Here is an 11,205-nt window from a genome sequence, read left to right as displayed (position 1 = left end):
ACGTCCTTTGCCCAACAAGTAAATATGCTACCCAATCAGAGCGCAGCTGGCCACAAAGCAGCCAATGGGAACACGAGCGCCGCGGGATTACTTCGCTCGTCTGTATCTTTTCTTTTTACGGGTTGGTTAAAGGACGGAAATGACGTTAGGGGCGGGAGCGGGGGAGGTTTCTGGTTGGCTGACGGTTGGGAAGCCGGAGGCTGTTTCCTTTAGGAGGCCCCGTTCGCGGGGGGGCAGAGAGGAGCCTGCCCTCCCCCCACCCGTCTAGTAATGGCGCCGCCGTTGCTCCCCGCGCCCCTGGGGGCGTTTCCCCGCTCCAGAGGCCTGGCGTCGCCAGCCCGGACCTGACCCCCCCCCGGCCCGGCGCCCGAGGGATGGAGGGGGGCGGCCCCGCGGTGCGCAGGAGGAGCCGGTCCGCCTCTGCCTGCAAAAGCAGCCGGGACCGAGCCCGGTCCCGCGGCGTCTGCTCCCCTCCAGCCCGGAAGAGACCGAGCTCTGGGGCCGGGGAGGAGCCGCAGCCCGCCCCCGGCAGCCCCGAGGTACGGGGGGGGGAGCAGGCAGGACGGCTGGGTTCCCTCCCTGGCGATAACTCCCCATTTCCCTATAATGGGAGTGAATGAGAATAAGCGGTTGGGGCCGCTCTGCTGGGGGGAGGGGCACTGCGGCTGTCTCAAGCCAATCGCTCCTCCCCCCCCGCCACAGTGTGGGGCAGTTGGCGGGGGGGGGGGAGGTCAGAGCAACGGTCCCTCTAGCCCAGTGGCCTGTGAGTGGCCCGTGCTAGATATATCAGAGGGAATTAACTGAACAGGGCAGCTATCAAGAGGTCTCCTCTCATGCAGTCCCATCTGTCGACACTCAGAGGTTTAGGGACCCCCAGAGCATTGGGTTGTGTCCCTAACCATCTTGGCTAATAGCCAGCAATAGAGCTGCCCTCCCTGAACTTACCTCATTCTTTTTTGAACCCAGTCATTCTTCTGGCCTTCGCAACATCCCCTGGCAACAAGTTCCACAGATTGACTTTGTGTTTTGTGAAGAAGTACTTTCTTATGTTTGTTTTAAATCAGGGGTTCTCAAACTGGGGGTTGGGATCCCTGAGGGGGTGATGAGGTTATTACATGGGGGGGTTGTGAGCTGTCAACCTCTAGACCCCAGACCCCACTTTCCCTCCAGCATTTGTAATGGTGTTAAATATATAAAAAAGTTTGAGTACCAGCCGTGTTAGTCTGTATGTGAGCTGTAGCTCACAAAAGCTTATGCTCAAATAAATTTGTTAGTCTCTAAGGTGCCACAAGTACTCCTTTTTATATAAAAAAGTGTTTTTAATTTGTAAGGGGGGGGGTCGCACTCAGAGGCTTGCTATGTGAAAAGGGTGACCAATACAAAAGTTTGAGAACCACTGTTGTAAATCATTGTTAATTTCATTGGGAGATCCTGGTTCTTATGTTAAGTGAAGGGATTAATAACACTTTTTGCTATTCATTTCCTTCACACTATTAATGATTTTATAGACCTTTGTCATATCCCCTCTTAATTGCTTCTTTTCTAAGATGACAAGTCCCAGTCTTTTTAATTTCTCCTCCTGTGGAAGCTGTTCTACACTACTAATTGTTTTAGTTGCCCTTCTCTGCTCCTTTGCTAATTCTACTATATCTTTTTTGAGATAGGGCTACCAGCACTGCAAATATAATTCAAGATGTGGGCATACCATAGATTTATATACTGGCATTATGGTATTTTTTGTTTTATTATCTCATTTGTGTCCAGAGAACTGGCCACAATAAGGCCTGTATCCCTTTCTTAAGTGGTAACAACTAGTTTAGACCTCATCATTTTGTACATGGGAATATTTTTTTTCAGTGCATGTTACTGTACATCAGTATTCACTATCAGCATTACATTTTATCATCCAGTCACCCAGTTTAGTGAGATCTCTTTGTAGAATCTTTGCAGTCAGCTTTGGACTTAACTATCTTGAGTAATTTTGTATCATCTTCAAATTTTGCTACCTTCTTGTTCACCCCCTTATCCAGATCATTTATGAATATGATGAATAGCCTTGTTCCCAATACAGATTATTGGGGGACCACACTATTTACCTCTCTCCATTGCTAAAGCTGACCATTTATTCCTACTCTTTGTTTCCTGTCTTTTAACCACTCCATGAGAGGACTATCCGTCTTATCCCATGTCTGCTTACTTTGTTTAAGAGCCTTTGGTGAGGGACTTTTGTCAAAGGTTTTCTGAAAGTCCAAGTACACCATATCCTCTGGATCACCCTTGCCACATGTTTAACACTCTCAAAGAATTCTAATAGATTGGTGATGCATGATTTCCCTTTACAAAAGCTGTGTTGGCTCTTCCCCAACATAATGTGTTTATCTGTGTGTTTGATAATTCTGTTCTTTACTATGGTTTTAACCAACTTTCCTGATGCTGAAGTTAGACTTACTGGCCTGTAATTGCTAGGATTGCCTCTGGAGGCTTTTTTTTTTTTTTTTAAATTAGCACTACATTAGCTACCTTCCAGTATTTGGTACAGAGGCTGATTTACATGCCATGGTTAGCAGATTGGCAATTTTATGTTTGTGTTCCTTCAGAACTCTTGGGTGAATACCATCTAGTCCTGGTGACTTAATTTATCAATTTGTTCCAAAACCTCCTGTACTGACATCTCAATCTGGGACAGTTCTTTAGATCTGTCACCTAAAAAGAATGGCTCAGATGTGGGAATCTCCCTCACATCCTCTGCAGTGAAGACTGATGCAAAGAATTCATTTAGGTTCTCCACAACGTTGAGACAAAGCCTTGTCTTCCTTGAGAGCTCCTTTAGCATCTTGATCATCCAGTGGACCTACTGACTGTTTGGCAGGCTTCCTGTTTCTGATGTACTGAAAAAAAAAATGCTGTTAGTTTGGGTCTTTAGCTATTTGTTCTTCAAATTCTTTCTTGGTCTGCCTTATTATGCTTTTACACTTGACTTACCAGAGCTTTTGACTTCCAATTTTTAAAGGATGCCTGTGATAAATGAAGTGGGGTGTAGCTCATTTTGATGGACACCCAGCCAGCCAGTTAGCTGTAAAATCCCTGTTGGTAGCTGTTCTCTGCTTGCTTTACCTGTAAAGGGTTAATAAGCCCACAGGTAAAAAGAAAAGGAGTGGGCACCTGACCAAAAGAGCCCATGGGAAGGCTAGAACTTTTTAAAATGGGAAATAAACTTTCCCGTTGTCTGTTGTTCCCTGGGCTGCAGGGACAGAGCAGCAATGCTATAAGCAGGAATGCTGTGTAATTTTTCATACCTGGTTCAAAACTTATCTTCCATACCTAGAAGGAATCATTTGGGTAAGGAACATTTAGTTAAATGCGATCAGGTTTATTCTTTATTTTGGCTTGTGGATCTCTGTGCTAACTCCTGATGCTTTTGTTTGCTTGTAACTTTTAAGCTGAACCCCCAAGAAAGCTATTTTGGATGCTTAATTTTTGGAATTGCTCTTTTAAAATCTAGCAAAAGCCTAAGTTCCAGGTATTTTCTTTCTTTTTGTTTTTCATAAAATGTAACTTTTTTTTTAAGAACAGGATTGGATTTTTAGTGTCCTAAGAGGTTTGTGCATATGTTGTTTAATTAGCTGGTGGCCACAGCTAATTTCCTTTGTTTTCTTTCTCAGCTCTTCCCCAGAGGGGGTGAAAGGGCTTGAAGGTACCCCACAGGGAGGAATTCCCAAGTGCTCCTTCCTGGGTTCAAATGGGGTTTTTTCATTTGGTTGGTGGCAGCTTTACCAAGCCAATGTCAGAGAAAAGATGTAACCTTGGGAGTTTAATAGAAGCTTGGAGTGGCAAGTATTAATCTTTAGAATCCTTGAGGGCCCCCACTTTCTGCACTCAGAGTGACGGAGTGGGGATTCAGCCTTGACAATGCCTTTTGCCTCTAACTACCTCTTGTACTCTGTTGTTTAGCTATGGTGGCATTTTTTTGGTATTCTGTTTTTTGTTTTTTATTTGGGGTATACATTTCATTTGAGCCTCATTAAGGTGCAGCACTCTTCCAAATCCCTTACCTTTGTAGTCCAGGTTTATGTGCACGTGCACTTGCCCCTGCCCCCAAACATATGACAACTCTCTAGTAGAGGGTATTAGTGATCCTGTGTTAACTCAAGTTAATTGGCTGATTTATTCGAGGTAACATGCATTTTTGTATGTGCTAATTTAGTTACTTTGTCAGGGTATGCAGGTTTATGCTTCACCCTAGTCTGACCCTTACTCACTTCCCCTCCCAGCTTTGTTATTTACCCTTCACTCTGTACCTCATTGCACCTATCTGTAAAACATCTGTCTTTGTAAAGCACTTGCAGATCTTTTTTATGTTGTTTTGGAAAAAATGCCACCAAATGTGACTGAGGACTTGTCTAAATACAAGAGTTGGCTCACTTCAACAATATTAGTATAGATAAAGCACCCCTTGAGTATGAACAGTTGCACTGGTGAACAGGTGGCTGATATCAGTATTGTTTGTTTCTGAATGGGAAGGGGACGGGGGGATAAGCTATGCCAGTATAAGGCACCTTTATGCAGCTTGTTGATGCTGTGTCATACCAGTATAACTAGTGCTGAAATAGTTGTACCAGTATGAAATCTGAGTGTCGACCAAACCTCAATGATTTAGGACCACAAGTCACTTTAGTGCTTTTGAAAATCCCACCCATTATCTTTCACAAATAGAATGAAAATGCACACTTAAATTACTCATGAAACTGACATTTTGGTTTTGAGTCAGATGTTTCAGATATAAATCTGTCAGCATGTGAATCAGCCTCCCATTTGCTGTTGAATATTCATAAATATACTTTTTTTTTTTGCGCAGTATAATAATGACAGTGAAGAGGACATGTTTGGTGATTATGACAGCTTTTCTGGAAATGATTCTTTGTTAGCTCAAGTTGATGATATGGAGCAGGAATGTATTCAATCTATTGACTTGACTTCATGTACTAAAAACATGGAAGAAAAAGCTACTGTAGAGCCTGCATTTGGGTATCTTCAATTACAAAATGCCAAAAGCAAGGAACTAATTTTTTCTGCTGCAGGAAACATTATTGGTTTCAAAACTGAAGAAGAGAGTCATGTGAGGACCACAAGTGAACAAGATAACAGGACTCTAGAACCTGGAGACTGTTTTTTAGATGATTTGCCATCTTCACAGCTTTTATATTTTGAGGAAATGAATAAAACCTCAGTTGATTCTAGAAAATCATCAGGTACAAAAGAGAGTGCTAATGACATGAATTCTTGCCTTGATAAAATGTTGAATCAGTCGTCTTGTCACCATAATGCAGAGCCCACCAAAATAAATAATGAATTGTCCCCAAGCACCACGTCGAACATGAGTAAAAGAAAGAGTCTCAAAGATCACCTCAAAAATACTATGACTGGAAATGCCAAGGCTCAGACTCCACAGGTTTCTAGAACTAAACTGCTCAAAGAAGCTGTTCTGTCTGAAGAAATTTGTGTTGCCAAGAAAACTATTGAAACTTCTTCTGTTGACGTTGGCCCTTTTTATGGGTTACCCAGTAAAGTTAAAGATCTCTTAGTACAGTTCCGAGGGATTGAAAATCTTTATGGTAATATCCATTAAATTTTTGTTTAAAAATCAGTTGTTTGCTGTTGGGTTACAGCGGATGTAATATTTCCAGCAGACTGATGCAACCTTTTCATCATGTACTCGTGGAAACAAAATTTCTGTTTTAAGTTGCTAGACAGTAAGTTTGTTGAAGTGGAATTAATTAAAATTAACTCATAAATTCTAAGGAAAAATCTTTCAAAGAATGTTGTAGCTAAAAAGTGGAAAGCAAGGAAACTTAAGGTTACTCTTAATTTTTTTTTTAAACATTAAAATATGGAAACTGTAACACTGTCCCCCATCCACCCTAAGCTTTCATTGTGTAACCAAACTTTTTTTTGAGGACTTAAAAGCATGATAAGGTCATCTTAAAACTGTAGTTGAGGCAGGGTGCAGGGGAAGAGATGGTTGATATTTACCACTTTTGCTTAGAAATTCTGAATTTATTTTTTTTCATGGTATTTACATGTGGTTTGTAAAAAGGCTGGAGTTACATTGTTGTAGCTACTTAAAGCTGTATGTTCTTGTGCTTAAGTTTTATGATAAGATTGAATTCCTGATCAACAGAAAATATAGGCGCTAAGAAGTTCTTATCCAAAGGCACCTCAACTTCTGTGGCCCCTAAAGGATAGAAGCATTCTTAATTTCTCAGTTTATGGTAGAACTGCCTTCTTTTGGAAAGCTGAGATAGGCTTTGCCAACTACTTTTGCGTTGTATTTGTGTCTAGATAATGTCACATTGAGTATTTCTATTGAGACATGCTGTTGGTTTTGTGATTCTTATTTTTGAAGATATACATAATTGAGGTGCAAGGTTGTCTGCTGGGTTTTAGTGGTGTGCAGGTGATAATACGTGGGTGGAATTAAGGTTGTTTGGGTGACCTAATCTGGTAATTTTTGGTAATGTCAAAAAGAAATGGTTCTTTTAGACATCACCAAAATACTACTTTTCAGTGAACCAAAAAATTGTATTTGGCAAACTGGATGCTAAATCTCAAATAGTTTCAGTTCAACCAAAACTATTTGTCTATATTTTGGCAAATAAAACTGTTCACCGAAAATATTTTGCCCAGCTGCATCTGGTGTTCATTCCATGAAGCTGTTTTTAATCTCTACCTTCTGAAAGCTGTTTAACCATCTGAGCAATCTGAATGGCAGGCTGTTCCTGTAGATGCTTTAATACCTATATGTAGGATGGAGACATCTGTATGTGGTATATTAAAATATTTTTTATTCTGTGGACACTTATAAGAAGGAGGAGGGATAGGCTGGATCATCAGAAATGTTCAGTACTTTATCAGTGAAAGCCTCCTGAGACGACAATCTGCCCATACCCTTTAGTTTTACAGAAAACTTCTATTTTGATCCTGAATCAGCATGCATGTGAGAGGAGAGGTGGCAAAATAATTTTTCTTTCAATTTTACAGAGTGGCAGCACACTTGCTTAACATTAGAGTCTCTGCAACAAAGAAAGAACTTAATATATTCATTGCCAACCAGTGGTGGAAAAACACTTGTAGCTGAAATTTTAATTCTTCAAGAATTACTCTGCAGGCAGAAAGATGTTTTAATGGTTCTGCCATATGTGGCTATTGTCCAAGAAAAGGTGTGAAAACAGTATTTTTGTTTGTTTTATTCTGAAATGAATATTACTTTTTATACATGCACTTTTTTTTAACCAGTTTTGGAAAATTGACTGTAAAAAATTTTAAATCCTCTGTTAATCCTTAGGAGATTTCTAGTGAATATATTCTTGTATATCTTGAATAAATATCAGTTTGGAAATGAAAAGTATGTTTCTATTTTCTAGTTCAGTTAAGAGGCTCTCAAACTACTCTTTGTGACGAAATGTACATTGTCTATAGTTCAGCTGAGTTATAAAAAATTGGATTTGCACCAAGCTGTTGGAATGTTAGTGCCTTGCTTGCAGTGCCGTCTAATCCAAGTCTACTCTAAAATCCACGTTGATGTTTAAATAATCTTGCAAAAAAAAAAGCATAGCTGTCTAATGTAACTAATAAGTGATTTATGGAGGACAGATGAAGTATTTTGTCACTGGTTTGACAAATCTCAACACCTGAAAGGCTGACGTACTAAAATATTTTTGTCGTTAATATGCTTTGATTTCACTTTTCACAGTACTCATTTGTTCAAGTAATAATTCTTATTGTCAGCTGTATTGTTGCATAATGTATACATGAAATAATGTCTTATTTTCTGGCCTTAATCCTGAAATTACATTAGCATGAGTTAATTGCAAGATCAAAGTCACTAAGTGTGAAAATTAATTTACTCTTCATGTAATTTGTTCTTTTTGCATTTTATTATATTGTAGGTATGGGCCTTGTCAAGTTTTGGAATAGAGCTAGGCTTCTTGGTTGAAGAATATGCGGGAAGTAAAGGAAGATTTCCTCCAATCAAAAGGAGAATGAAGAAATCGCTGTACATTGCTACTATAGAGAAAGGACACAGCCTAGTGAACTCCTTGATTGAAACTGGAAGAGTTGGTGATCTGGGTCTAGTTGTAGTAGATGAGGTTTGTTATAAAACTTGTAACAGGTTACTAGTACATATATTACTATTTTATTTACAAAACAGATACAAGAAAAATACACCATTTAAAACTGTAAAAATACTGTACAAATGGACATATTGTACAGGTACTACATTAGAAAACCATTGCTTAGCAAGTTGGAGAGTATCCAAGATTTGTCTTGAGCAATATTGCTCATTTGGGATTTGCTCATTTTTGGTATCTTAATAAAGCAGTGGGCTCTTAATTTGTCTGAGAAATCTTCTTAAAGATAGTTGGCAAATGTTAAATACCTAAAACGCAGCCATTTGCAGAATAGGACACAAGGGGCATTCATCCCATACTAGTGTAAAACAAACTTTAAATTAATCTTGAACTGGTTACATTGAATGTGTTTTACTGATCCCTTAATTATACACAAAAACATGTTCGGTCTAGTATAAACCGTTTTTGATCACATGACTTTCTGAGTCCATTTGTAGCATGAATTAATCTAAGAAGATAAAGGAACAGTACTATTCAGATTTGACAGAGGATATGTCTACAACACTACAGTGGTGCAGCTAAGGCGCTGCAGCTTCTTATGTCGATGAAAGGGTTTTTTCTGTAGATGTAGTTAATCCACCTCTCCAAAAGATGGTAGCTAGGTTGACAGAACTATTCTTCCATTGATCTAGCTGCATCTATCTTGGGGGTTAGGATGACCTAATTACAGTGCTCAGGGCACAATATTTTTCACAACCCTGAGTGATATAGCTAGGACAATCTAATTTTTAAGTGTAGGCCGGTGTCACAACTCCGTCCCTACTCTGCTCCTGGTATAGTGTAGCTATGTGCTTCCCCTTACTTAAACTAGATTACAAGGTGCCAATCCAGCCCCATATAATTACCAACAATATTACTCCAGTTGAAGGTGTTCCTTTAATAAAATGTTCTGTGAAGAAAACATTGAGAATTAAGTGCTGCTTTGCCAGCGATTGCTGTACAGTCATTAACTGTTAGCAAAAGGCCATCACTGTCTTCTAAAGCAGGGGTTCCTAACCTTTTTCTTTGAGTGCCTCCCCCCCCCCCACACACACACACAAGTGGCCCAGCTATGCCATAGCAGTTGCTTTTCTGCATATAAAAGCAAAAGCCGTCGTTAGGGTGAAGCAAGGAGGGCAATTGCCTGGGCCCCATGCCACAGACGGCATTGTGAAGGTAAGTTGCTCATACTTCGTCTTCAGCCCTGGGTGGTGGTACTTGGGGGCCCTGGCTAGAGTCCTACACGGCAGGGCTTCAGCTTTCACTCCTGGGCCCTAGTGAGTCTAACGCCAGCCATGCTTGTCAAACCCCCTGAAATTTGCTTGTGGCCCCCGCGGCGGCTCCAGATCTCTCGTTGCACAGTTTGATCAAGATAAGAGATGTACAAAATAAATTCTAACTAGGTAATAATAATAATATCCCTGCACTGAGTATTTTCTGCCAGGAAGTGCCATTCCTGTGACCATTGTTATTTAATTTAATGGAAAGCAAACATTGTTAAACACAAACTTTTTTCCCCACTCTCCTAAAACAAATATATAACTTTATAGTGAGATGATGATATTGGAGGAGGCTTTAGAGTCAAAATACACCAAACTTAATCAAAGAGAAATCGGACAAAAGGTTTACCATATTAAAAATATTTGGGATTTGATTTGTATGCTGGTTTGCATTTAGAAATATTGCTAAGTCAGTAACTAATTTACCATGCCTCACTTCTCTTTATTTTTCCCCAAAGTTGCACATGCTTGGTGAGGGGAGTCGTGGAGCTACACTGGAAATGATTCTTGCAAAAATTCTCTACGCCAGCAGTAAGTAACTCCTGCACTATGACTAGTTACCTTTAAAAATACCATGTAAAGTAACAAGTTGTATAATTTGAGAGAGATAATCCAACTTTTAATTTATTTTTTGTTTCACGGTTTCTAAAATATCACACACTATTACCCAGTGGAGTTTATTTCACCATGGATCACTGCAGTTATTTTTTTACCCCTTTGTAGTGCCTTGCAGGAGTTCATGAAGTGGCCCTGTAGTAGTCCCCTTCCTTCATCTCTGAGAAATTCCAGTTTGGGGTGAACTCTTCCCTCAAGAGTGAAATCTGACCTTTCCTGTTAAATGTTTATATAAAGGCCTTAGTGAACACTGTGAAACAGTATCCATTGCATAGGGTGTCTCTTCACGGCACAGTTGGCTTGAGTTATAACTAGTGTTACCTTAACTTGACTTCCAGCCATATACAAAAATCTGTAGCTTGAATTAGATGGTACTGTAAGCTCAAGACAGCTAGCTTTGTGGGGTATGTCTACAGTGCACCTGGGAATGTGCTTCCCAACATGGGTAGACACACACACACTAGGTCTGCTGGATCTAGTATGCTAAATATAGTAGTGTGGCATGGGTGGCAGCTCAGGCTAACCCCCGAAGTACACACCTGGATACTCAGGTGGCTTGCGCAAGCTACTGCCTATGCTGCTGCAGCCACACTGCTATTTTTAGCATGCTAGCTGGAGCAGAGCTAGTACATGTCTGTCAGTGCTGGGAAACATTGTCCCAGTTACAGCATAGACCAGGGGGTCTCAAACATGCGGCCCGCAGGGTTATTTCCTGGGGGCCACCAAGCTCCCTGCACTTCCTCCTGCCCCCCCGGAGTTATTTCCTGCAGCCGCCAAGCTCTCCCTCTCCCCCCCAGCACGCCACATTCCCGCTCATCTGCCTACCTCCAGGCACTTCCCACCTCCAAACAGTTGTTTGGCTGTGCTTAATGCTTTCCGGGGGGTGGGGGGAGGAACAGGGAGCCGCACACTGAGGGGAGGAGGTGGGGCAGGGACAGGGATTTGGGGAAGGGGTTGGAATAGGGGCAGAGTTGGGGTGGGAACTTTGGGGAAAGGGTTGGAATGGGAGCGGAGAAGGGGTGGGAAGAGGTGGGGCAGGGCCTCATGGAAGGGGTGGAGTGGGGACAGAGTGGAGTGGGGACGCGGATAGGGAGGGGGGTGTCAGTGATGCAGCCCTCGGGCCAATGTACTAGTCCTCATGT

At 41.3% G+C, this 11,205-nt stretch overlaps 1 protein-coding gene across 7 annotated transcripts in view; it reads left to right on the top strand.

Annotated features, from left to right (window-relative positions):
* Positions 1–124: 124 nt before the first annotated feature.
* The window catches only part of HELQ (helicase, POLQ like), a 34,431-nt gene continuing 23,350 nt past the window's right edge, over positions 125–11,205 (top strand). Inside the window, exons 1-5 of one of the 7 annotated variants that reach the window (XM_038400981.2) lie at positions 125–539; positions 4,856–5,612; positions 7,039–7,217; positions 7,947–8,147; positions 9,907–9,979. In XM_038400981.2, coding sequence (XP_038256909.1) covers positions 375–539; positions 4,856–5,612; positions 7,039–7,217; positions 7,947–8,147; positions 9,907–9,979 — 1,375 coding nt within the window. In that variant the 5' untranslated portion in view covers positions 125–374. Of the gene's footprint in view, positions 540–4,855; positions 5,613–7,038; positions 7,218–7,946; positions 8,148–9,906; positions 9,980–11,205 lie in introns of those variants that run through there. The other 6 variants (XM_038400979.2, XM_043513915.1, XM_038400983.2 and 3 more) reach the window with 6 other exon arrangements.

The sequence above is a fragment of the Dermochelys coriacea genome, chromosome 4 (assembly GCF_009764565.3).
Source record: "Dermochelys coriacea isolate rDerCor1 chromosome 4, rDerCor1.pri.v4, whole genome shotgun sequence".
Taxonomy (NCBI): Eukaryota; Metazoa; Chordata; order Testudines; family Dermochelyidae; genus Dermochelys; species Dermochelys coriacea.
Note: the sequence above shows the minus strand (reverse complement) of the source record. Positions and strands in the feature narration are given on the sequence as shown.